Raw genomic sequence first — 27,033 nt, forward strand, 5'->3', positions numbered from 1 at the left:
AGGGCATAGTGGGGGGTCCATGGGACATGGATGTGGATGCATCCACGGAAGCTGTGATGGGAGGGAGGATGAGAGTCCCTGCACAGCAGCACAGCCTCTCCCTGAAAAACTGAATGGCAATCATGCTGAGCCACCCACAGGGAGCCACAATACCACTAGCCACAGGCAAATCCCCATCGCAAATTGCTTGCAGACAAGGTGTTGGGCAGAGCAGGAAATGGCTGAAACAAAGCTATCTCCTTTAAGTGATAATCTGAGGTAAGGTGCAGTACGTGTGTCTCACAATTCTAAAAATGGTTTAAATGATGTTACAAAATAGCGTGTTACTCCATAACACAGGAGTGAGATGGAACATTTGTATTCTATTAATTATTTTACTGAGAGATTTATTCTCTTTGGATAAGAACAATTTCTGGGAAGGAAAGATTTAATGCTGGGTTTTTTTGTTTAAGTAGTAAAGGTGTTGTCATTCATTTCTCAGATAAAATCTTTGCAATTTTCCAAAGTGCTCCTTAAGTTCTAGTGGCATCTTCATCCCTGCTTCCTGCCTGCAACAGAAGTGTTGAGAACCACGGCATCCACCATCATATTCCAGCTTGGATGCCTTTCAGTGGTCATTTAGTTGATTTTTCTACTTTAATGCTATAGTTTTGAAAGCACTTTAGGTTTTACAGAATGACAGGTGCCATGACAATAAGGGTTTTTTTTGTTTATTCACTATAGAATATTTGCAAGTGAAACAGAGGCATTTGATTGAAAAAGATTTGATTGCCACCATGCCTATAAAATAACTTTATTTGGGATTAATAACATTACTCCCTGCTAACATTCCCTAAAATGGATGCAGAACCATCTCCAGTTAACCTCTGAACTATGGCTTGGAGAACAGAATCACTTTTCCATAAACCACATTATCCAGAATCAGCCTGTGAGGCTTTGGGAATGAGAAGAATGTCATCCACCTTAGTTATTCCTGGACTTGTTTGCCTTTCTTTGCTTCTTTTTTCCTCCCCCTTTCCAGGTCTCCCGGCGCAGGTCGCAGTGTGCGCGCAGCAAGTTTAAAATAGCGATTAGTTTGACAAATAGGCGTGGACAATTACCAGCACAGCATCTGAAGCGATAAGCCCTGTTATTTTGACAGCTTGTGTGTTATTTCCGTGGAGCGAAAGCGTCTGTGCTCCGAACACTGGAAATATTTATTGTAACACAGAGCCTGGCTTGGGTTTCCCGCCGGCTGGGGTACGTGCGCTCCCACCCGGGATCCCGGCGCTCCGCCGCCCTCTCGTGGCACAGCCAGCAGCGTCCAGGGGAGCCCGCGGGCCGGGCCGGGCCGGGCCGGGCAGCCCGCGCCATGTCCCGCTGTCCAGCTGCCGCTGCAGCCACGGGCACCGGCGGAGGGGAGCGGGACAGAACCACAGAATCCCTCCGGCTGGGGAAGTACCCTGGGATCATCGGGTCCGCCCCGGCAGCTAGACTATGGCACCAAGTGCCACATCCAGTCTTCCCACAAACACCTGCAGGGAGGGTTACTCCCCCGGCTCCCTTGGCAGCCCATTCCAAGGGGAACGGCCCGCCCGGGCCCCTCCATGCCCGCCCCCGGAGCCTGCCAAGGGCCGAGACAGCCTCACGCGGCCCCTGCGGGCGGAGCGGGCGGCCTCGCGAGAACGGCGCCGCCTCTCGCGCGGTTTGGGCAGCGCGCGGTTTTTGTTCTCGCGAGGCGGGCGGTGAGGCGGCGCGCGCGGGAGCGGGGCCGCGGCGGGGCAATGCCCGCCCGCCACTCGGGCAGCGGCAGCGGTGAGGGGCGGCCGGGGGTGACCGTGAGTGACCGTGCGCTCGTTGCAGAACCGCTGGGAGCCGAGATGGGGGAGCAGGCAGAGGCGGTGGTGATCACGCCGGCCATGCTGAAGGAAGAGGAGCAGCTGGAGGCGGCGGGGCTGGAGCAGGAGCGGCAGATGCTGGAGAAGGTGAGGGGCGTCAGGGGTCCCCACGGGCTGCGGGGTTTGCCGGGAGGCCGGGGCCGTGCAGCTCCTTCGATTTCAAAACAAACAAACGTGAGGGGCTAATAAAGGCCCTGCTGTGGTGTAAAGCGCCCTTTGATCATCCACCGGGGGCCTTTATTTTTCTTTTTGTTTTTAAAGGCTAGCGGGAAACTCTTGCTCTTAGGGAGAACCCTTCTGCATTTTATATGCATTGAAATTTGAGGTGGGAAGATTACGTCTTTGCTTCTGTCGTTCTGAGTCTAAAAATGTGAGGTATAATGCCTATAAAGTGACCTGATTTTTAAATAGGATAGTAAGTTCGCATTCTTTTGAATTTCTGTCTGAAACATTAAAGACAAATCTTTTCTGGTTTTGTTTCTCAAAGTGTACATAACACTTTTTTCCCTCTTTGGTTAATACAAGCTCGCCAGCCAAACGGCTTGAGTTCCAGAATAAGCCTGGTTATGTGTTTCTTTCAGTAGCGGGTATAGTTTATGCAGAACTGATGAAGTAGTCTAGCTAAGAAATCCCAGCTAACAAGGACCAGGTTTATGCCAGCCCCTGGCTTGGTCCGCACTCCTGCTCTTCCCTGCAGACAGCTGGGCCGGAGCTGCCTGTGACCTGGCATCGCTGCCAGCAGAACCGTACGCCTGAGCAAACCGGGAGGCCATGCTTGGTTTGTGTACCTTGGTTTGCCTGTGTGACAGGAAATAAAGACTGCTTCGGGGAAATGGTGCCTCCCACCGCAAGTTATGTCATCATTACTATGCTTCATTTCCCTCTTGCTGAGAATGTTTTCAAGAGTTGATGTTAAGCACTAGCTGAAACTAACCAGTCTGTTTTGGAGTGAGAACATGAGAGCATGGTGCTTCTAGACCTGTGCTGATCCCTTATGTGCTATTCTGATGATAATTTGTGTTTTGTTTCAGACGTAAGGAGATAGAAGCTTGAAGGAACTGTTTTCTTGAATGCTTTTTGGGGAATTGTATTCTAAGGAATCACAGAATGGTTTGAGTTGTAAGGAACCTTAGGGATTTTGAGATGTTCAAGAAACTATATAATAGAGAAATTAGGTGATGGGGTTTTTTCCCTATCTTACATTGACACATTATTCTAAGGGCCTGAAAATGCCAGTCTTTAAGGCCTAGAACTAATTTCGATTACTCTTTTTTCCTTACTCTAAGATAGGTTAAGTTTTATAAAGGTATGTTTTGATGATGCATTATTTTGTGATACTGTTGTTAGAAAAGAGTATCGATTCTCCCAGAAGTCTCATAACATTCTTTGTTGCAAAGTGTAAGTGATGATGTAGCATGTTGGAACTTCAGGTATTCCTTGCTTAGACTAGAAACTAAAAATTTGAAGGTAATACTTCTTGAAGGTAAAGAGGAAACCCTTGTAGAGCAAATTTTCTCATTGCACAGGAACTATTGAGAAAAAGACTTAAAATTTTAATTTCTTTCACAAGGACCACTTCTGTAATGATGCTGTAAAGTGGCTTTTTTGTATTCTCCATTTCTTGAGAATGCACAGGACTTACCTCTAGCAAGAATATGCCTTCATTCTCCTGTATGCTTTATCACCTTTTCCCTGTGCAGTCAGAAGACAGTCAGACCGAGGGATTTACTCCTGCAGTTACCACAGGCTTACTGGGGGCAGCTTCTGTGTTTCCTATGCTTGTCACTTCGGCAAACCCCCTGGCAGGTGATCTGTAAGGCAGTTCAACAAAGGAGTTGTCAGTTCTTTTTGAGGGATAATGGTGAAATACCACTGTGCAAATATGTGTGAATGTAGCGTGGTGCCAAGAGTGGCAAGGTTTTAACCTTTTCAGTCAAAAAGGGGAAGAAAACCCACTGTCATAAGGCTTCAGGGTTTGAGTCAAAAGGCACAGTGAGATGTCATTAAAGTGCTGTTCATCTTTGAGTTTTCTTTTTTCTGCTTGAAATTTTTGAAGTTGGTCGAGGAAGCACTCCTTCAGTTTGACCAAATAAGAATGCTTTGTTCACTCCAATAAAAAGTGAGCAATAGCAGTTTGCTGAAAAAGTAGGTTAGTTTAAATTATATTCTCTCTTGGCATTGCCATTAAGAGTTGATCTTTCTGAGCTCAGATACCTGTCATCTGAAGGTAAAAACCTGGACTGGGAGAGTAGAAGCAAGGAAAATCATGAGAATGCAATCTCCTTCTCTAGAGAAATTGTGGGAATAGATCTTCCTCTCTTAAAAGAACATTGTGATTGCTACCTGGTTGGAATTACTTGGAGAAAATCAAGTTTTGATTTCTGAGGGGGACAGACATTCTCCACCTTTTCAGTGTCTCCCAGTTTGTCCCATGGTTCAGGAAATGTCCCATTTCCTTGCCTATTAGTGTATTTCGATTCAGAAGAATCCCTTGTTTTTCTGTGTCTTAGCGTGCCCTTCCCCCTGTGTTTCTTTTGAAGGCAGTGACATAGATAAGCATCTTGTAAAGCCCTGCATCTTGTGCTCTGAGTTTCTCTTGGAGATGCTAATTTAAAACTTTTCACTCTATAACTACTGTAACAGTTGGGGGGATCTGTCTCTTCTTCCAGGTAACAAGCAATAGACAAGAGGAAGCATCCTCAAGTTGAGCCAAGGGGATTTTAGATGGAACATTCCTGCAAAATTTTCTTCACTGAAGGGGTGATGAAGCACAGAGACACTGCCTGGGGGCGCGGTGGAAGCAGCACTCAAAGTGCAGAGATGTCACACTTCCAAGGCATCCTTAGTGTAGTGGTTTAGTGGGAACTTGGCAGTGCTGGTTAATGCTTGGACTCCATGATCTTGGGTCTTTTCCAAACTAAATGACTCAGTGACTTGTTTGGTATCTCGGTTTTGCAAGCAATGTTAGATGAATGCAGAAGGGTGAATGTTTTTTACTTTTTGGGGGTGTCTTGATGCGAGTTTTAAAGAGTAATTTGCAAACTTCTAAATGCACAGCCCTGACTAATTCAGCAGCAGTTACTTTGCAAAGCAGGTGTGGATTTTGTAAGTGAGTAGAAGTTACTGTTTTCATATTGGCAATTGACTCGAGCCCTGTAAAACCATGTGATAGTTTTGTAGCTGTCTATATCTTGTTCTTAAAGAGAAACTAACTTGGTGTAAATGTACATGAAGGGATATAATAATACTAGGGAAGCTGTGCTGAAATTTGCCAGGTAGGGTTTATTTCCTCAAAAATTTTGCAGACTACAAATAAACTGAGATTTAATTTTTGTGTTGGAGTTGAGGCATCTCTGAGTCTTTGAATGCCATGTGCTGCTATACCAGGGGGTATGCATGGTGCATGTGCAAGTGAATGCAACTCTGAGTTACTTCAACCTTACAGCGCTTCATAGCTATGTGAGAATCCATACAGTCACAAATCATGGAGTATGATGGCTGAAATGGGTCTGTGTGTGAGACACTTCAGAGTTAATGCTTTTAACACAAGCCATGGTTCTTCAGTATAATCACCAGTGTATCTGCAAATGGTTGACATGTCTTTTTGTTGGCCAGGCTCGCACTTCTTGGGACAGGGAATCAAGTGAAATGCGCTATAAGAGGCTTCAACATTTGCTTGAAAAAAGCAACATCTATTCCAAATTCTTGCTAACCAAAATGGAACAACAGCAGCTAGAGGTAGGTGTGTTCTTGTTTGCAGTGGGGATTCTTAAGGTGCTGTCTCTTTGGGGGTTTTTTCCATCCAACTGTTTGAAGTAAAAATGTTTTTAACATTGCATTAGTAACATTAAAATCTACTGGAACCTAGTGCATAGGAATGACATTATGCTTTTTATCTAGTGTTCAGAATTTGTTCTCTAAATTAAAAGATGAATCAGAATGGAAGAACATGAATTTAAAGTCACAGTGTAAAGGTGGCACTGATGCCTTTACAGTTCTTTTGGCCTGAGTGCAAAGAAAGCAGAGTAAGTATTTCAAATAAAAACTGAAGTTTAAGGGAGCTAGAAAACATGGAGGGAGAATAGAAGGTACAAAGAACTGACAAGCAGGAAGGTGAGTAGCCTGTTTGTGTTATTAACTGAAAGCTGAGGATGAGATGTACCTTCAAGATGCTAACTTAGGCCTCCCTCAAACAAATCAGTGAATTACAGTGACTGTAGGAACCTCCTCTTCAAAATACTTCTCTAGTTGAACTGTCAGCTCAAATTCATGGTTATTTTATTGCTAGAATGTGTATTTCAGTACTAAATCTTGCTCCATCTGATAAATACCAAAGTCTTCTACTCTTTCTTCAGGATCCTTTTGCTTTTACTTCAGCAAGCAAAAATAGTAGATGGAATGAAAATCTTAAGTTCTTCAAGACATTTCATGTGTCTAGGCTATTTACATTGCTGTCTGTTTTGCAGTGATTATGTAGTATGTGTAAGTTGGATAAATGGAAAACTTACTGCAGTAGATTTAATCTTCAGGAGTTTGCAATTGGGAATATTTTTGTTAAAATCTTTCTAAATTACTGTATTTAAGTGTTTAAAGTATTTACTGACAAGCAGTTTAGAGCAGTGGCACTTTCTTGTCCAAATTTTGCTTTATTGTTTTAAGTTACACCAGAACAAACTTAGTGGGGATGCAAAAACAAAGTCTACAGAGTACATGGAACTCGGAATTAGCAATGCAATCTATTGCTTCTGTAGTGGATAGTACTCTTGTGGGTGTTATGGAAGGGTAAGAATTGCATGTGTGATTTTTATTTTGTTAAGGAACAGAGGAGGAAAGAGAAGTTGGAAAAAAAGAGAGAGATGATGTTAAAATCTGCCAAGGTAAGATTAAGTAGCTTTATGCAACTTTATAAATAAAAGTCTGAGAAATTACAATGCTTGTTTTGACCAAGGTAAGTAAAATAAGTTTGATTGTCCAGTATTTGACTTGCAGGATCTATCTAATATACCATATTTATTTTAACTGTAGTAAGACTGTTTGAAAGTGCTTAAAAGTTGTATACCATGACAGTAATTTTTAGGGAATGTTTTTGACTAGTTATTATTAGAGAAAATGGTTTCAGTTTGTCTTTAAGGAGTTTTTTGTTTTAGCAATGATTGCTTTGTTCAGCCAAAATAGTGAATAACTAGCAAGAAAAAATAAGCAGAAATTTTTTTCTTTTGCTGTGTTTTTGAAAATGTTTAGTTGTAGAAATGTTTCAAGAAGCTTTCAGAGGTAATTACACCTGATTACACCTTTTTGTCTGTGTCATGATAGTTAGAAATGCATAAGATGATGAACCTCTTTCTATGGTTATTTTCTAGGGTCAAAACCCAGTTGATGGCAAAGAGGAGAAATCGGGTAATGTATTAGGCTCTGCCTTTTTTCAGTGCTGGTGGGTCTGATTTCTTTAATGTTCAATGCATTGTATAAATTCAATTATTATCTTACAGGTGCAAAAAAGAAGAGAGGAAGAGAAGATGGGACATACAACATATCAGAAATTATGTCCAAAGAGGTATGCCCTAACTATAAATAGGTTGTCTGGATTTTTGTAGCACTTTTAATGGGTGAGTCAATATCTGTGACATCTGTATTTTAGAGCACTCCATTCTCACACATTGCTACCAGATATTATCAGCCATCAGTAGTCTATCTGTGTGCAAAGATGTATGGAACAAGCAGTGTTGTCACAGCTGTAGAGGTTGGATACTCTTGTTTTTTCAAGTCTTTAGGAAGGCAAGCTGTGAAGAGTCTTTGTTTCCAATTGAATTTTCAGCTACCCTTTGTAATTGAAATGTATTACCTGGTGTGTGGTCTTGTTTTAGAGTCACTTGTATGATTAATGATTTTGTATGTTAAGCTTTTTAAAGTATATCCAGATTGAAAGATGAATGAAGAGATTGCATGAAATACAAATTACAGTAGCCTTTAAGGTTGAAAAGCATATAAGCATGTTTTTTTTTCCCGTTTGTTTTCAGGAAATATTATCAGTGGCAAAAAAAAGTAAAGTGGAAAATCAGGTATGTTGACACATATTATTGCAGTTTAAGAGTGCTAAGCCCAAAGGGAGGGAGGGCTTTTTATATTTTGTAGTGTATCCCTAAACTTTACTTGTAAATAAACATCTTTGCTAGTTATTGAAGTCCTGAATTAAAGTTTAGAAAGGTGGTATAAATGAATGCACTTAAATACTTATTTCAGAAATCCAAGGTGAAAACTTTTAATTTGTTTTTTAAAAGACTGAGTTTGAAGGTATTTGTACTTCATAGATTGCTAGTAGCTTCAGAAATAAAGGAAATAGGAATTTATTAGAAAATATTTGTGTATTGGTGTTTAAGACTTTAAACCAGTAATTTTTAAGCAGTCAAGTGTGGAGATAACAGGGGAGGTCTCTTTTGCTTCTGTAGTTCCAGAGCTGCATGCACAGTGTGAATTGCTTCCTAACATTTGAACAGCTTACAGAAAGGAAGGCCCTTCTGCTTACAGAAGGGAAATTGCTGCATTGAATGCCAGCCTCTGTGAGGAAGGTTTTAAGTCTGTTTACTGTTATGGGTAGAAAATTATAAGCCAAATAGCTTCAGTAGCTGTCACTGCTCTTAAATTCTAAAGGAGAAAAAAGTTGCTCTTGAGTTGACAGTTGACTCAAAAGAAGTCTTTCTGTCAGAGACTGAGTTACTTCACTGCACGTAAAGGCTGGTGTTAATTGGGAAGAAGTATGTCTTAGCAGGCTTTGATGTGCATTGCACTTGTCACATGTTCCTTGACCTTCCTTCTACAGGATGAAAACTCTGCTGACAACCTGCATCCAGAAGACCTGCAGAAAAATGGAGACTCAAACAGTGTCATTAAGGACAGGTTGTGTCAAGCTGTACGACACAGTGCCAAGCAATTTCTTGATCCAGTGCGAAAATTTAACGGACAACCAGTGCCTTTTCAGCAGCCAAAGATTTTTACTGGTGGTGTAATGAGGTGGTACCAAGTGGAAGGCATGGAGTGGCTAAGGGTATGGATGCAGTTGAATTTGATCAGAATTGCTGCTGATTGGAAACTGGTGTGGAGGGGAAGACATATTAGAAGTCTATAGTCATAGTTGGTACAGGGAAGGCGAAGAGGAGAGAGTTATGGTCTTTCATGGTACAAGAATCTGGTGTTATGAAAAAGTTGTCAACCAGCAAATAAAACGTTTCAGTGTGCGAAGGACGTTGGTTTTTCTAAGCCTTTCTTTATAGATTTTCTGACTGGTGTTCTCCATCATCCCTTTTTCCATCTCTTTTCTTGTTCAACTCAACCTCTCCTTTAAAAGATTTTGTGAAAGCGGGACTATACATCCTGCTGAGGAACAGCCTAATTTGTTTCTCTCAAGGGCTTCAATACCTGGCCCAAAGGTATTCAAAGATCTGATACCTTTGCAGGTTTGACACAGATGAATTTTCATTCTCTGTATCCTGGAGTCTTAACTGTTACTGGAAAGTGCCTAGTGAAGACAGGCCTCTTCTGAAGGGAAAACCAGTTTCCTTAGTTGGGCTCTCAGTTATAATAACCTTTTTATGTATCTTTATTGAATAGTAGAGAATGGCCAAAGAGCAATTCTGTGTCTTTCTGGTTTTTTGTGAGAGGTTGCTCTGCTCTTTGTCAGAGTAGGCAGTGTCTGCACAAAGAACTTTGGCTGGAGCAGGTGGCTGTGTTGGCCAGGAAGTGCACCTTTTTCTTGTGGTGAGGTAGCTACAGGAGCTCCATGCCTACAGAAGCTGCTTGAATAGATACCACTGAAATGTCAGCACAGTCATTTGGTCTTTTGGAAAGCAGAGCTAAGTGAAGTTTTGAAGCTGGGATGAGTAGAGGCTTGGTTAATGCAAGCTGTACTTGCAGTAAAAGTGCCTTCTGGTGCAACACTAAATTATGTACTTTCCTTCAATACTGTTCTGGTTTTTGTGCCCTAGTCAGGCACTTAGCTGGCTAGACATGCATACAACTACATGAGAATATCCAGCATTTACAAGATGCTGGTATTTATTTTTATTAAAGAATCATCTTCATCTGTAATATAAAATGGGCCTAGTGTAGGTAGAGCATTTTCACAGATGTTACATTCCTAAAGATCTTTGTTTTTCCAAATGTGTGTTGGTTATTTTGCATTTACTTTTTTTTTTCATATGCAGATGCTTTGGGAAAATGGTATTAATGGCATTTTAGCCGATGAAATGGGGCTGGGGAAGACAATCCAGTGTATTGCAACAATAGCACTGATGGTGGAGCGAGGGGTCCCTGGTCCATTCTTAGTATGTGGTCCTTTGTCTACTCTTCCAAATTGGATGTCTGAATTCAAGAGATTTACTCCAGAGGTAAAAGAAATTAGACTTTTCTTCTTCTTCCTTATTGTTTAATTTCTATTCTAATTCTTTGCCTTGAAGCTTTCTGTATATAGAACGTCATTTTACTTGTAGCTGTTTATGTGGTTACTACAAACTGTGCTGTGACCTGTTATGTATTTACAGCCATCTTATAAGAGATCTCGCTATTTCTACTGTCCTCCCATGGCCATCATAGTCCTGACTTGTAAATTCTTTTTTTACAGATTCCACTGATGCTCTATCATGGAGCTCAGCAGGAGCGTCGCAAACTGGTTCGTAAAATCCGCAGCAGACAAGGATCAGTGCAAATCTACCCTGTGGTCATTACTTCCTTTGAAATAGCAATGCGAGACAGAAGTGCCCTGCAGGTACCCAAGTTCTCTTAGCCCCAGGACTGTGTGTGCCTCAGTACTGATAGCAGTGCTTTTGAACACAGAGAAAACCCCATATGCTGCCTGTACAATAAGTTTCATACTGTAGCATGTATATTGGCATTCACTTCTGTTTCCTTGGTAGTAGTAGCTCTGCAATTTAATGCTTAAGTTCTTCAAACAGAACATTATTCTAAAAGCAGATAGTTACAGAATACCTGCTCCTTTTGTTACCTTCCTGTAGGTGATGATTAAGGATGTTTAGAGCAAGAACTAAGTGTATAAATATTGTGGTTAATATCACAGTGGTTGTTTCAGCAAGATGAGTTTCTTGTAGAAGTTTTGTTTTAACCACCTAAGCTTTCTAAAAGGCAGTCACATGAAGCAGATGTGTGGCATTATCTGTTTGGGTTCAGCTCTATTAGTCTGGCAATATGAAAAACAGTAAATAGAACCTTTGTAACAGGCAGTATCAAACAGTCTTATTAGTGCTTCTTAATTAATCTTACACCTGTTTTGATGGAATAGACCTAAAATTTACTGAAATACTTTTTATTTTCATAGAACTGCTACTGGAAGTATCTCATAGTAGATGAAGGTCACAGGATTAAAAATATGAACTGCCGCCTTATCAGAGAATTGAAACGATTTAATGCAGACAATAAACTCCTGTTGACTGGCACTCCCCTGCAAAACAACTTGGCAGAGCTTTGGTCATTGCTTAACTTCCTGTTGCCAGATGTGTTTGATGATTTGAAAAGGTAAGTTGCTGTCTGATGGTGGAAACTATTTCTGTTTGTTCTGTTTGAGTATTATTATGACTCTTTAATTATTAAACTTATCAGCATGTGAAGAGTTGCTTTATGGTATAGTTGTATTCCAGTATGATTATTTGGTGGCAAAGGCTTTGAAATATGTCTTGCCTCAACTTCCTTGTTTCAGAAAGGAAGGAATTAATTGTTGTCTCCCTAGATAGTGGAAGCTCAGCTGTGAGCTAAGACATAAACATTTGCGGTGAGAGATGTTTGTTTTATCACAAATGCCTGGTGCTGCTTTTTGGAGATTCTCAAAGGTGTTTGGATGAAGCTGTCTGAGGCTGGCAGACAGGACCCACAGATCCTTCTCTGCAGCAGTAGGGGGTCAGGTGGAAGAGCACTGCCAAAAGAGTGTTTTGACTAATTTTTGGAACAAGCTATAACCTAGATGGAATATAACAGGTGATAATGAATATTCCAACTAGTACAAGTATTTTTACACATCACATAAAACCTCAGGCTTCTGAATTGACAGGTATATTTCAGAAATTCCTCCGATACACCTTCTATTCATGATGGATGTGAGTGCTTTATTTTTTTTTTTAATCACAGGATACTTCGTAGCTGTTATTCTTCATTATTTTAGTAAGGTATTTTTTCCCTTGCTTTGTTTTTATAGCTTTGAATCCTGGTTTGATATTACCAGCATTACAGAAACTGCTGAAGATATTATTGCTAAAGAAAGGGAGCAAAACATCTTGCATATGCTGCATCAGGTTTTCATTTATCCTTCATTTTGTATTTTTTATTATATAGTTGTAACATTATCCATTCATGTCCTGAAGTGCGTCAGAATCTTGTTTGTGATGCTGAATTTTGGTCTGAGATTTTTATTGTGGCACTTCTGGACTTCCTGAGACTTGTAGGGTTCTTTTCAATCTTTGCAGTACTTACAAATGCTAAAAGAACAATGTATCTCTTTCATAGCCACTCATTTTTGTTCTTGGAACTGTATTGAGTTTAGTCAAACTTAATTGCAGTTACAGACTTCAATTCACAAAGAGACTTAATCAGTGTATTTATTTTGTTGAAAGATAACTTTGAGGAAACTGAATGTAGCTTTTAGGTGTTGAGCAGAATACCTTTTGACAAACTAGTTATGTAATATGGCTGTCTTCAAATTTACACTTAAAGCTCTTCTTTAAGAGAGTGTATGGGAGTAAATGCTTACAAACCTATCATTTTTCCATTATAAGCTGTTGGTGAGGGATCTAACCTGAATCTTCTGTGTATAATTGTTGATGACAATTTATTTAATTTGGTTAAAGGTTTTGGGCATTTTCAGAAAAACTTGATTTAAGAAATATAACAAACAAAATGAGCAGTTTTGTATTAAGATTACTTTCAGTTACTGGAATTTGTAAGAAAGGTCTGTAAGGTAGTTACTACTGCAACCCTGCTAAGCACTTCAGAAGTTTTTACATGTTAAGGGGTGTGTTTCAACACGTGTTAGTACCAGCATGTGCATGAAAATGTTGAGTAGGCATACATATTAAAAACCTAAATATATGTGCAAATTAACTCTCTTGCTTTAAATTGACAAAGTAGTGTTACATCGGTAGGCCTGCTTCTGTGTGGTTGTCTTGTTTTCTTTGTTTTAAACTAGTTGTGTTGACAGCTTTGAGTAATTGTAGCATCTGCTCACTATTTCAGATTCTGACACCATTCTTACTGAGGAGACTGAAATCGGATGTTGCTCTTGAGGTCCCTCCTAAACGAGAAGTTGTGGTGTATGCACCGCTGGCAAAGAAGCAGGAAACTTTCTATACTGCCATTGTCAATCGCACCATTAGGAAACTGTTTGGAAATAATGAGGTAGCTGCTGATAAGGATGTTAGCAATGTGCTAGTTTGTAATAGTTCATATGCAAAACCATATTGCTACTGCTTCATACCCGTTGTAACTAAACCTGCTTTTATTCTTAAAGTTTTAGTCTGATCTATTTGTTATCCATTTCAGTAGTGGCAGTTACTGTGATAGGCCTGTGGCACAGAACTAAAACAATAGAAGTGTAAATATAGTCTTGATTACCTGTAGCTTGGGAGGGAAAGAGCACTGTTTTCATAGAGTTGACAGTTTCAGCTTTGAATTGGTAAGGTATGAATGTAGCTTTCTAAAATCAAACAGAAACTTTCAAAAGCTACAGTTGTAGACCTTTACAATTTGGCTGCATATTCTACTTAGTCAAGATTTAAGCTGCTGAGTCTAAATAAGTGTTTCATGATGCACATCACTGAGGCCTCTTTTCAGTTTTGAGAATTGGATCAGCACAGGCTGATTCTGAAGCTGGCTGCTGTTGATGCAATGTTCTCATTTCCCACAGGAAGAAGTAGTTGAGTTGAGCTCTACAGGCCGACCAAAACGCCGTAGTCGGAAAGTGGTTGATTATTGTGAAGAACATAATGGTTCACCTGATGACTTGGAAAAATTAATCAGCAAAATGCAAGAGGAAGTAGAAAAAGAGAGGTGCCTGTCTTGAATGATTTTTTTTTTCTTGTTGTACTGTTTATCTCCCTCTTAGTTTGTTTCCAGTGTTTTGCTTACTGAAATTGATCAGGAAGAATGGCATTTAGTGATTCACAATCCTTATAGCTTTATTGTTCGTTTCTTTGATTTTACCTGGTATTCACTGAGCCATGATAGCAGTGATTATTGTACCATCACTCACTGGCTCATTAGAGTTACAGTTAACTTCAGGACAATATTGTGGTTTAACCTGAGGCTGCAGCCAAGCACCACACAGCTGCTCACTCACAACTCTATCAGTGGGGTTGGGGAAAGAATCAGAAGGGTAAAAGCTGGAAAACATGTGATTTGAGATAGAGATAGTTTAGTAGGGAAGGCAAAAGCTGCACATGCAAGCAAAACAAGGAATTAATTCACTGTTTCCTATGGGCAGGCAGGTGTTCAGCCATCCACAGGAGAACAGGGCCCCATCATGCATAGCAGTTGCTTGGAACAGTGTCACTCCAGATGTCTTCCCCTTTTCCTTCTGTTGGTGGCTCTAAATTGGTTGAAAGTCCCTTGGGCATAAGGAGGATCTTCAGGCTGAAAAGTGTTTATTTTGCTAGATTTTTATTCTAGTCTAGTTCTAGTCTAGTAGCCTCTTGAGAACAGACAATTAAATCTATGTTTGTGTTAGATTTGTGGTATGCATGGATCCCTTATATTGGAGGCAGTACTTACATGTAGAAGAGCTAAATAGCTGTATTCATTGTGATTTCTGCAATGAGGCCAAAATGGGATAGGCAGACAGCTGATTCTGGAACATCTTGGGTATTGCTCCCCAGGAAATCTGACCCTGCGGTCTGGTGAGGACTTGGTTCTGTTCCTTTTTCTGCTGGGTGACTTGCACAAGTCAAATTCTGCTTCTAATTACTACTGACTGCTCTTTTATATTTTAAATCAATAATAGCAAACAGTTATGCCTTTGTTGCCAAGTGTGGTGCTCTAAAAAGTTTTGTCTGGTAATAGCTTTACAGACTAGAAGGGATTTTGAGCATGTCACAGCATGTGACTCCATTGCTTGATTTTGTTGTAGGGTTTTTTTTTCTCTCAAATATTTGTAGCATAATAAGGGGACACTTTCAGTACTAATAAGATGTTGTGTCTTTTCAAGGCCAGTGGTAGAAGTGAGCATTCCCATGGATTCTGAGGTGAACCTTAAACTGCAAAATATTATGATGTTACTGAGGAAGTGTTGTAATCACCCTTATCTTATTGAGTATCCTTTGGATCCTGCGACACAGCAATTCAAGGTACACATTTTAAAAGCATTGGAGAAAATTCGTTCCAGGCACTAAAAAGCAATAGACTGGGAGGTGATGGCAGTAAAGAATGACCTTTTCAATGTATTTGGCATATGCCTGCTATTGAATTCCAGCAGTATACTGAATCAGTATTTGAAACTTCCTGGAGCAGCAGTAGCAGGGACCTGTTCAGCTGCTGTGCCTATTCAACCTTTGCACAGTGCTGCCATGGTGTTCTTCATTGTGACAGTGCTCTTCTGCTGGTGGAGAGTTATTCAAAGAGTTGCTGGCTTCCATTTACTCCAGGTGCTTTAGGGGGTGCCTCAAGGTCTCCTCACCGGGGTTATTTTTCAAAACAAATGCTAACCTTGGTGAGCTGTTCATGAAGTAAATTGTACATGCTGCAGGAGGTGCAGTGATAGCATTTAAGTGTGTGTTGTTGAAGCAGATGACCAAATATAACAGTCATCTGCTCAGAGAATACAGCATCCTTCCTCAAAAGGGAAAAATCCAAGTTATATCAAAAAGACCAGGTGATAGTTTAATCTACACAAATCAGATGGAAATACAGTAAAGTATGAAATAATTTGAATTGAAAGAATTTTAAAGAACTGGAAGTTGCTTGTACATTCTAAATGTTGATGTAGGTATGTGTGTAGTCATGTTTCCTATTTGGTGAGTCATAACAGAGTATGCTGTACTCCAGAGTTTGCTGTTGAAGTGTATTAATGTAGAGTCAGTGCATAAAAAGCAGATTCCCCAGTCAGGGAGGTGAGGGAAAATTAGTGTGTTGAAAATGGCAACTGACAGCTGACACCACCCACAGGAGTTAGTACTTGCTCAGGAGGATATATTCCTAATTACCACAGTGGCTGATGTATGTTTCAGATCGTAGAAGTTTCTATTTCCCTGCCCTTAGCCCATGGCAAGAGTTAGATCTAGCAAGCTCTCTTGAAGAGGGGTTTAAGGCAGCCGTGTGAATGAAAACTTGCAGTGAACTTTTCGCCGCTTGGCTGGTGTGTAGTAACTTGTTCAGCAGTGCCTCTCTGTATCCAGCAGGGGGAAGCCTTGTGTCTTCATTACAAACTGGGAAAGAAACAGCAGCATTATTCCATGAGGGAAAATTAACAACATGAGGGTTTCTTCTTCCAGAAATGGGGTGAAAACTAATTAGTTTTAAAAATAATTATTTGGGCATATGAAATGGTGGAGTTCAATTTAGTTTCATTATGATGTAAGTGATTCAATGTTGTTTGCTTAAATTAATATTATTTCCAGTAGTGTAGCTTTTAGTTAAGAAAATGGTGCACACTTGTTTCAGTGAGATTTCAGAGAGCTTTTGTTGATGCTTCTGAACTGGGGAAGCCATTGGTCTCCTTCCCTGCTAATATATGATCCTTTCTTCCCTGTTCCAAGGTTGATGAAGATCTAGTAAAGAATTCAGGCAAGTTTCTACTCTTGGATCGAATGCTCCCAGAACTTAAAAAGAGAGGACATAAGGTAAAGCTGAAGATTATTGGAGGGATGAGATACAGTCATCTCCTTAGGAACAAAAAATGTTATTAAGGAATCTTTCTGGTTTTGTAGGTCTTGTTGTTCTCACAAATGACTATGATGCTTGACATTTTGATGGATTACTGTTACCTGAGAAACTTCAAATTCAGTCGATTGGATGGCTCTATGTCCTACTCAGAGAGAGAAGAAAATGTAAGTACATGGGCATGCCCTGTGAGCACATTAGCAAATTGTGCTTTTGCTGTGACACTGGGATATGATTTTGCACAGCACTTCGCCTTCAATAGGCAAAACACCTCCATGCTGAAAACTGTATTCTGCCTTAGTATCTGTACCTCAGAAATACTGAAGCAGTAAAGTGTGCTGCTAAGCATTACCTTAAGGTATGCCTAAAATGCAGTGCTTCTTAAAACCTCTGACAGCTTGTGTTGTATTTTCTGTGATCATCTTTTTAAACAGGTCTCATTAACCATTAGCTATGTTATATTTGGTCCATCTACTTTTTTTAATATATGAAATCTCTTCCAGATGCATCAATTTAATACTGACCCTGAAGTCTTCCTGTTCTTAGTGAGCACAAGAGCTGGAGGCCTGGGCATTAACTTAACTGCAGCAGACACAGTTATCATATATGACAGTGACTGGGTATGTTGACAGATTGTTAACCTAGTGATAGGTGTCAAAAATGCTTTCTTTTGCTGCTTTTGATAATCATTTACTAACCCATTATGGTATAAACCATTTCTATAACTTTAATAGATGTTACGTGAATGCAATAGTAGCATGTTAGCACATGCATGTGTTTTGTTTGTGAAATAATACAGCCTCATTTGAAAAGTCTTGGGTTACTGAATACAACATTAGAGCTGGTTTCTGAGTTTGCCCCTGAGTTACCAAAAGCAGGAGGTTTTTTTGTGTTGTCAATACATTTCCTTCTTTTTATTACTTAAATTTGAGTGTAGGTGGACCTTTTATGGGTTCCCTGTTCACAACAGCTGCCATATTAGTACCAGCTCCATGAATTTCCTCTGTGATTTGCCACATGTGTTGTAGCTAGCTAGGATTCTGCTGCTCCTGTAAATCTGGAGGCTGGGGAGAAGAGAGATTGGGAAGGAAATGACTGAGGACCTCTGCATCTTCACTTTATTTTAGTAGACAGTGCTGCTATTTTCAGCTTCAGATATGGCTGAAAACTTTAAAAGTACCCTTGCTTATCCTCTAACAAAGAAACCCAACACAAATCTCAACTAAAATTATCATCTAAATCTGTTGCATTAACCATTTCCATCTGTAGAAACCTGCAGCACATAGTGCAGAAGTTGTAGTAGTAGGTTACAGTAGTGCAGTCCAAGCTGGTTGGGTTTCTCTGCCTCTGCAGCTATAGCAGCAGAGCTTGTCATGGATAAGCTTAAGAGTCAAGAGTGGTAGAGTTGTATTGTACTGTGTCTTGTGCTTCTGCACTGACTCTAAGCTCCCCATCAAAAATGCTGCATGTGCTATGTCCTTCAAAAAAAGGATAATAGTATATCTAAATTGTTACTGATTTATTTCTTTTATCTGCTCAGAACCCCCAGTCAGACTTGCAGGCCCAAGACAGGTGTCACAGAATTGGCCAGACAAAGCCAGTAGTTGTTTATCGTCTTGTGACAGCAAATACTATTGACCAGAAGATTGTGGAGAGAGCTGCTGCCAAGAGGAAGCTGGAGAAGCTGATTATCCATAAAAGTTAGTATCTTTCTCTTAGGACTTCATGTCAACGTGTTCCTTCTTTAAATCTCAATCTGTAACAAATTTCAGTGTCCTGTTTGCCTCTGTCCAGTGTGTATAACCACTGAAGTCCAGTCCTGTTTGAACAACTGGCCAGTGCTAAATAGAACAATAGTCCTTGGGTTTATGTACAGAGCAATGGTGATTGTTGTGGTGTTCTTGATTATATAGATTGTCATACTGAAAAAGTCTTTAGAATGTAATTGCTTTGAAGTGTCCTTTTTGGGGATGAGTTTTTCCTTGTACAGATCATATAGGAATCCTGCCTTGCTTGTGTAGCTTATTCTATTTGTGACATTTGGACTGTAGCTCCTTACATATAGCGATTTCCAAACATTAAGCTCACTTGAAGAATTGCAATTCTTATTACTTGGCTGCTGAACAATAACTAGTTTTATATCAAACTTCAGAGGAGGCTAAAAACTTCTCATCATTCTTGTATTATCATATTGAGGGGGAACAAAGCCTTTTCATGAGGGCATAAAGGGACAAAAAGGCCACACCTCTTTGTACTGCACAGTCCAGCCTAAGCTGTGGTTTGCCTCTGGTTCTGGATGATGTTATGTTTAATAATTACTTTATCCTAGCATTAGCCTTTTTCTCTGTAATCTTTTTGCACTGCGGTCTTGGTGTGACTGCCAGGGCTGCCTCTTCATAGGCATGTTGTTGATCAGTATACTTGCTTGGTTTGGTTTTTTTAATGATTTGATAATGGTCCAAACTGAAGTTAAAACCCAAGCAGCAAAATGAGCCCAGAATGGGTTCTAATAGATGACTGCCGTGTAGTAAAGCAGCGCTGGAGACTGAGACTACTTGTACTGGAAGGAAGATAAGTGTCAATGCCTTCAGTTTTGCAATAAGTTGAATATTTATCTTGGCATCTATTGGTGTATCACATGTACATCTTGCAGGTAGGGGTGTCACTTCAGGAACCTTTGGATTCATTGTGTAAATGTAAAGCTGATGTTATGGATCCTGTTATTGTGAATATTTTAACAGTGTTGGAACTTAGGAGAAGCAGATGAGGAAGGAAAATCACAAAACTAACTATGTAGGGTATATACAGTACAAATACTGGAGCTTAAGAACTGGATTTTGTTACAAAACATCAAATTTTTTTTTTTTTTTTTGCTTTCCATCTTGTGCTTCTGTTGCATTGAAGAAAGTTGCTTGGGAAACCGTTCTTTTCTTGCTCTCATGGCAACTTGAGTCCTGCATGGCACTGATTTAATACCATGTGGTTTGTGAAACTCTGAAAGCTAAAAGGGAGAGACAGCATCACTCATAATGCATGAAAGGACCTGGACCCTGTCTGCCAGTGCTGTGGATGTTAATGGGGGAGAGAATCCTATAGCTCAGACTGCTCTGGAACTTGAATCTGATTTGCACTTCACAGATAAACTCAGAGTTCTTGAAGGGAGATGGGAAAAGATGTAGGGAGGATTTCTGAAGCCAAGATACAGAAAGGACCATCAGTGTGATGAAAGGAATCAGTGAAGACACATTAATAAAATGGATACAGATGCTGATAAAAACTGAGGAAACTTGGCACAGAACAGCAAGTCTTGCCAGTCTCTTTGAAATGTGTAAGACTGAGCTTGATTTCATGCTCAGCTTTGGTTAGGTAATAATCTTGTAAAGTTTTTTACAGTGGGACTGACATCCAGATATGCTGTAAATAGGTGCTAGCATAGTTTCAAGCAAGCAGTCTGTGTCAAGGGTATTACTTTGTCTGTTTCATTAAACTGAGGCTGTTCTCTCTGCAAACCACATCTTTCACATATTTCCCGTCTTGTGGTTAATACAACTTACTTTGTTTTAACCAGCTTACAATACAAAGGGAACAAACTTCAGCATCCACCATATAAGTTTATTTACACTCTTTTTACTGTAAGTAGAACTAATGGCTTTTTTGCTCTGTGTGTTCATGTGGGCATGTTGAATTGGTGTTTCAGTCAGTCCTTCTGCATACTACATATATGTCTACATTCATACACATTATAAAAGGTGAAAGGCTGCATGCAAACCTTCATGTACTTCTGAGTCTGTTACTGTAAGGTGTGTTTACATGAGGACTAAAACAATGAAACCTAGCATTAGTTTTGATATTCAACAGTAATTTGTTCTAATCTCTGTGTGCTTTCTTAAAATTTATTCTTTCTACAGATCAGTTTAAAGGTGGCAAATCTGGTCTAGCACAGTCAAAAAGCTGCCTAGACCCTCAGGAATTGTTAGAATTACTGAAATCCAGAGACTATGAGAGGTATGCAGATTTCATATTTTCTTGGCCCATGAGTTGGTAACTTGCAAGCAGCTGTCAAGAGCTCTCTTGTCTTATGAAGTGGTATGTGGGTATTCATAGAGGAAAGAATGTCCTAGGGATTCTGCTATGTGACAACATTGAGAGATTATTTTTTCTTTAACAGGGAGGTTAAAGGATCTAAAGAAAAAGTAATCAGTGATAAAGATCTAGAGTTACTTTTGGATAGAAGTGATCTTATTGGTAAGTCTGAGTTTTCATGTTTTCTTTATTCTGTTCAGCAGTAAATTCATATTTTGCAAGAGTTCTTTGTATGTAGAAAGCTGCCATAGCTTCTTTTTCAGCTGTGTTGTCCATTGACAAAGGACCCTTTGGTCCCTTTGTTGATATTTTCAATATGGTTTGCTGGAGAAAAAGTAACAGAACTTAGGAAAAAGTATTCCAGAAAGCCACATTCAGGCATGCTGTGCCCTGAGCATACTGTGAATGACAAGCATAGATTGGGAGGTGTTCTGCAAAGCAGCTTTCATGGAGAGCTGTAATTGATCAAAATAGAAATTATTCTCAGAGAAGATTTATTCCAGCTAGCTTAAAAAATGTACTTTGATGCTGTTATAATTCAAAATACATTGATCTAACATTGTCTAACATTTTTTGGGGAAAGAAGTCAAGTCTAACATTTGGAAGAAAGAAATCCAGCTTTTTAGAGCTCCCATGAATTTTCAGTGGATCGGCTGTTTAGCAAAATACCCCAAACCAAACCACAACTCTTTTTTGAGGTTGTCTGCAAATTCTAGTGCTTGATCAGGCCAAGATATCATTAAAAAAAACTCTTAACTTTCCTGAGTGGAAAAATTGTTGTCCAGTCATAGATCTGGAATGCTTTAGTATGATTAGTAGATTTAGTATGCCTTGTTTCCCTCAACATCTTTAACAGAACAAGAACTCCAAGCATAGATACAGGAAAAAAAACCCAGTTATTACAGAATTTAGAACTAAAAATTTTAGCCTTAAATAAGTATATGCTGTGTGTAGTTTGTGTAAAATTAATTTAGGAACTTAGGAAACTTTTGCTATATTTTAGATAATGTAGGAAAAAAATAAGGCACTGTTCTGTAAAACGGCTTATTTCAGTTAACTGGCTGATAATATAGAAAATGATTCTTGATGAACGGGTAATAAGATCTATATCTTTACAAGTTCAGACTGTGAAACAATCTGATTTCTCTTTCCAAGTTGAAGAAGGTGCTGCTTATCTTGTTTTTTTTTTAGTGTGCAACTTACTTATCATGGTTGCTTTTTTTTCTTCTTTGTTATGCAAATCAAAGTTAATATAATAAAGTTGCCAAAAAATATTAATACAAAGATATTAGTCTGGCATCATATACTGAATTTTTGCTATAGCTAACTGCAGTTTGTGCTTTAGAAAGCAAAATTCCAGCTCCCACCCTGATAAGCCATAATTATTAAATTTATATAAACATAATACTTTCTCATTAGCTTACTATTCACTGGAAGGGCAACAAAGTGATGGCAATTTCCAGGAAGACAAGTTTGCAGGTCCTTGGAGTTTTGCAAAGAATATTACTTATCAGAGCTGTAATTTTATGTTTCTCCTGGTAATTTGACTAAATAGTTTTTCTGGGTATTTTTTCCAGGAAAATGAAACTAGTTCAGGCAGCTTTTAGAACTGCTTTTCTCCATTCACATTTAGCCAGAGATGTTGGATTTTTTTCCTAGAAGCATACAGCTGAAAAGTTATTTTTGAATACAAACTCCTAGTAGCCAACTGTTGATAAAAAGGAGCAAAATGGTGTTATCAGCTTGTTCTCCAATTCTGCAAAATGTTTTTTTCAACTTGTTTTCCAAATCTGTTTTCTACTACACCTTTTATTGTTGACCTTTGATTTGTTTTAATCTTAGATCAAATGAAGGCCTCTGAAAAAATGAAAAAGGAAAAAATGGGTGTCTTCAAAGTCCTAGAAGAGTCATCAGAGTCCAATGCAGAATGTGTGTTTTAATATGCAAATGTGGCCTCTAAGTTTTCAGATCTTCCAGAGATGTCACTTATGCTTGCTGGTCCTCGATGCTGACCTTCCTTAAGGCCTTGTTCAAATCCCTTGTGTTCTTCCAGTGAATTTTAACATGTTCTAGACTATAATGCAGGTGTTAGTGGTAGCTTTAGTAGGCTTTCATAAAGAAAATGAGCGTGTTTCACATTTGCAGCTAGTTCTTGTACTCAGTGGTATAAACTGGCAAATTTGTTAAAAAAATCTTCCTGTGGAAGTCCTAAGCCCCAGTTTTTTGTTTGTTTTTTTAAAATATGGTGTCAATTATAGTTTTATTTGGAAGGGAGAGAACATGTACCTTTGTTAAAGCCATTTGTGTAGCTTCTGTTTTTAACTTCTGAGAATTATTTTGATTAAATAAATATCTCTTTTGTTCTAAAAGTCCGTGGAACTTGACTTCTTAATCAAGCAAAGCTGATCTAATAATTAACACTTTCCTACTTATTTAGCACATTAGCCAATGTCATACATTTAAAGAAAAACAAACTAACCCCACAAAACAGCAGAAAAACACCCACACACAAAACAAAAACCAAAAAGCAATGAGCCTAAAAATCTTTCTGGTGCAGACATTACTTCTGTATTGACTGCTGGTCAGCCTGTGCAGCTGAGTTGCCCTTTTGAAGCAGGTGTAGGGAGCTGCAAAGCTGCTGAAGAGTCTGGAGCAGAAGTTTTGGAGTGACTGAGGGGGCTGAGTGTGTTTAGCCTGGAGAAGGGGGAACTTACCATTCTACAGCTACCTGAAAGGAGGCTGTAACAAGGTGTTGGTCCCTTTTCCCAAGTAACAAGCAATAGGACAAGAGGAAATAGCCTCAGGTTGCACTAGGAAAGGTTGAAATTGTATATTAGGAAGTTTGTTCACCAGAAAAGTCAAGCATTGGAACAGGCTGCCCAGGAAGGTGATGGAGTTGCCCTCCCTGGAAATATTTAAGATGTGGATGTGGCACTTGGGGACATGATTTAGGTGGATCTCCAGTGCCAGGCTAAGGGTTGGACTCAGTCTCAAAAGTCCCAATGCAATGATGACAGCTAACTCCCTTAGGTTAAATGCACAAGTAATCTCCTTCACCTCTCGACTGCCCTTCTCTTCCCAGAAAGTGCTCCTTGCTTTCACACACCCACAGGGACATTCTGCACTTTACCCTGCCAGAACACTTGGTTACCTTCATTACCTTTCTCAACACTCTCTAGCACATCAGTGTCCTTCTTGTAGCAAGGGGCCCAGAACTGGCCACAGCACTGGATGAATCAGGCAGCTTTTAAACTTTCATCTCTGGTTTGTGAAAATGTCTTTTAGGTGCCATTTAAAAACTGCAGTCATGGAATTGCAGCTGGAGCTGTCACAGTTGCAGTTGTGCTCATTAACATGGCACAGGTAACACAGAAAAAAAACCCTCTACCAACTCAGACTTCAAAAACCAGTTTTCATTCACTTCATGATCAGAATTACTCTATTGGCCTGATAGAGAAGGGAATCTTATAGTAACAAGAGATATTTATACTTACCTCTAAAGGAAGAGATAAATCTGTTAATGAGTAAGCTGACTTTGATCTTTGCCTGGTGAAAGCCCTGTTTTGTTGGTAATTGCTAAAGACAAAAGTTTCTAATTTTTCTGTTCAGTTACTAATTACCTTGAGTAGTACAAAGTCCAGCATGTGCCTCTCCTGGGGATGGCTGAACATCTGCCTGCCCATGGGAAGGAGTGAATTCATTCCTTGTTTTGCTTAGCTTGTGTGTGTGTGGCTTTTGTTTTCCCTATTCAACTGTCTGTATCTCAACTTAATTTTGTTAAAGACAACAATAATTGACAGCTGCTCCTGCACAGCCTACTTAACTTTTGAAGACTGATCTACCCTGCTTAACCTGCAATACAGTGCAAAATTAAAGTAATCAGTGTTAAAAATGATAAACTGTGCTTTGTGCTGTGCTGCCCACATTTGTGAGACACCCTCTGGCAGGATGCTCACCCACTCAAACTGCCCAACATGCTTCATGTAGGAACCTTTTACATGATAACTTCTAAAGCAGGCAGCTCAGTGTGGTTGCAAGGCTATTTTGTTATTGTTGACAGACTGCAGATGCCAACTGTTTAACTCCTGAGAAATCTGGAAAGTCAGACTACAGTGAACACTGCAGTTGTCAAATATTTTGCCCTTCATCATAAAAGATAGATACACTCCTTTTCTCAGCCAGCCACAGCAGAGCATGATCAAAGACCTCAAGTACCAAATGTGAACTTCCTCACCTAACCCATTCCCACGTAATAAATTGGATCAACCGTGATATCCACATTAGAAACCTGTTGCCATTATAGTGCAAGAGCTCTTTTATCATTATATTGCAAGGCTTCCATATTGCTAGATTTTCATACCTCCTTAATGTTTCTTGTAGGCAGCTCCTCTAGGCACTAACTCTTCCTTGTCCTCACAGTAACCAACTGACTCCAGTTCCCACCAATCCACTCTTTTATAACACTCTTCTTATTGGCTACAGGTGTGGCCTGTTAACATCAAGCCTGCTCCTAATCTTTAGTAATTGGTTCAGCTGCAACTCTTTAGGGGATAAGATTACATTCTATACCACCTTCATTTACCCATACTGTATTCCCTTACAGAAACCTACACTTCCAGATTACTCCACAAATTTTTGGTCATCCCCGAGTCCTGTGCCAGCCCCTGCAGTCAGTGTTGCCAGTTGTGCTGCCAGCCTGGCTGCAGGAGCTCGGCTGGTGACAGAGCCCACGGCCCTGCATAAAGCAGGGCTTGTCACCCGTTTGCAGGGTGGCACTGGGTGGGAGGGCAGGGAAATGCCAGGCAGGGCCAGGCTCTGACACCCTTGCCCCCAAAATCATGAGTTTTTCTGGAATGGGCGCTCTTTTGCTGACAGACATTTATGTACAAAATAATGTAGTGACTTTGTAGGCACGGGAGGGCTCAGCCCAGGCTCTGGGGCTGGGACACAGGGCTGCAGATGGCCTCAGCAGCCAGCATTTCCCTGGGGGAGCCCTGAGCCCCCAGCCTGCTGAGAAAGCAGGTGGTGTGGAGCAGCCACAGTCCCACTGCTGGGCAGGAGACTTGGTCTACAATACAGCCAGAGCAGTTTGTGCCTGCAGGGTCACTCCTTCACCCCTGCAGGTCTGTGCTTCCCACCACTGCACCGCCTTATTGTGCAGTCCCACCTGCCAACACTGCAGCACACAGAGCCTTTCCCTATGGAAGTGTCCTGTGGAGAGGTGAGAATTAACACCCCTAAGCAGTAGTGAGGGAAGACATCATCCCAGCAGGAAAAAAATCCCTCCACTCTCACCTTGAAAAAGAGCTGCTTGTGTTACTCTCTGGAGTTTGTGCAGGTGTGTGCTGATGTGTGCCAGCGGCCCAAAGCCAGGCTTTTCCCAGGGATGATCCAAACAAAGTTTGCTGCTTGAGCTACAGCAGCCTCACTTGCTTGCCTCTGCCCATAGAAGGAGCCTGAGAGAATGAACTAAATTTAGCTGGGTTGGTCAATTAGTCCCCTGCCCAACCTGCTCAAAAGCTGCCCTGTTTATCTGAACAGCAGGAGGCTTATAGGCTTGGTGTAGGTCAGCTTTATCTCAGATGAGGATTGGGTTTGGGGTTGTGGTTTGACTTTGGGTGCTTTGGTTTATTAGCTTTTTGTTGTTTGGATTTTTGGTTGGTTTGGTTGGTTTGTTTTTTTTTTACAACACAGCTGTGCTGTGGTGTGATTCATTGTGAAGGAGAGGAGGCACAGGGTGCAGCAGTACAGCATTGCTGAACACAGACAGGACTTTACAGGGCAAGGGCATGACCCTGTCTGTAGCTGTTGCAGATGCACCCACTAATTCCAGGGACCTGTGCTGGCCACAAAAGGTCTTTGTGCAGCCATAAACCCACCCTGCTGATTTCAACCACTGGCAATCCATTTTAAAGGAAACATGACACATCTTAAAAACCATTTATTTTTACATGATTAAGAATAGCCATCATCTCACATAGAAGTGTGAGAGAAATAAGCACTGCAGGCCTCCTCTGTGCTCTACATGGGTTCTGCTCCTCAGGCACCATCAGCCCTTTGTCCAGGGCACGAGGGGCACGTGCCCCCCTCCCCACATCAGCCCCCAAAGGCACCTCCGGGAGCTGTGCACAGCAGCAGCACGAGGAGCAGGGTGATACCTTGGGCAGCGATATGTGGTTCCCCCCAGGGGGAGCCAGATCAGGGACTG

General features: G+C 40.4%; 1 protein-coding gene across 2 annotated transcripts; it reads left to right on the forward strand.

Moving 5' to 3' along the window:
• Nucleotides 1-1,759: 1,759 nt before the first annotated feature.
• On the forward strand, nucleotides 1,760-23,194 carry HELLS (helicase, lymphoid specific). 2 transcript variants are annotated; one of them, XM_036385985.1, is made up of 21 exons: nucleotides 1,760-1,964; nucleotides 5,493-5,615; nucleotides 6,695-6,754; nucleotides 7,238-7,274; nucleotides 7,367-7,431; nucleotides 7,895-7,936; nucleotides 8,695-8,919; nucleotides 10,076-10,258; nucleotides 10,492-10,635; nucleotides 11,203-11,399; nucleotides 12,073-12,169; nucleotides 13,107-13,268; nucleotides 13,777-13,919; nucleotides 15,073-15,211; nucleotides 16,619-16,702; nucleotides 16,790-16,909; nucleotides 17,246-17,362; nucleotides 18,283-18,442; nucleotides 20,651-20,747; nucleotides 20,911-20,987; nucleotides 22,668-23,194. In XM_036385985.1, the coding sequence occupies exons 1-21, from the start codon at nucleotides 1,764-1,766 to the stop codon at nucleotides 22,763-22,765; spliced, it is 2,571 nt and encodes an 856-aa protein (XP_036241878.1). In that variant the 5' UTR covers nucleotides 1,760-1,763; the 3' UTR covers nucleotides 22,766-23,194. The 2 variants fall into 2 exon arrangements, with proteins under 2 accessions (XP_036241878.1, XP_036241880.1); XM_036385987.1 differs by lacking the exons at nucleotides 20,911-20,987; nucleotides 22,668-23,194 and adding an exon at nucleotides 20,311-20,374 and having other exon boundaries at nucleotides 20,651-20,748.
• Nucleotides 23,195-27,033: the final 3,839 nt, after the last annotated feature.

Source organism: Molothrus ater, chromosome 8 (assembly GCF_012460135.2).
Source record: "Molothrus ater isolate BHLD 08-10-18 breed brown headed cowbird chromosome 8, BPBGC_Mater_1.1, whole genome shotgun sequence".
Classification (NCBI taxonomy): domain Eukaryota; kingdom Metazoa; phylum Chordata; class Aves; order Passeriformes; family Icteridae; genus Molothrus; species Molothrus ater.

Bases quoted from the DNA above. Each gene is read 5' to 3' on its own strand.
- HELLS (XM_036385985.1), top strand. From the start codon at position 1,764: ATGCCCGCCCGCCACTCGGGCAGCGGCAGCGGTGAGGGGCGGCCGGGG. The intron at 7,275-7,366 runs GTAATGTATTAG...ATTATCTTACAG, and splicing joins TGGCAAAGAGGAGAAATCGG to GTGCAAAAAAGAAGAGAGGA. The intron at 11,400-12,072 runs GTAAGTTGCTGT...TTGTTTTTATAG, and splicing joins GTGTTTGATGATTTGAAAAG to CTTTGAATCCTGGTTTGATA.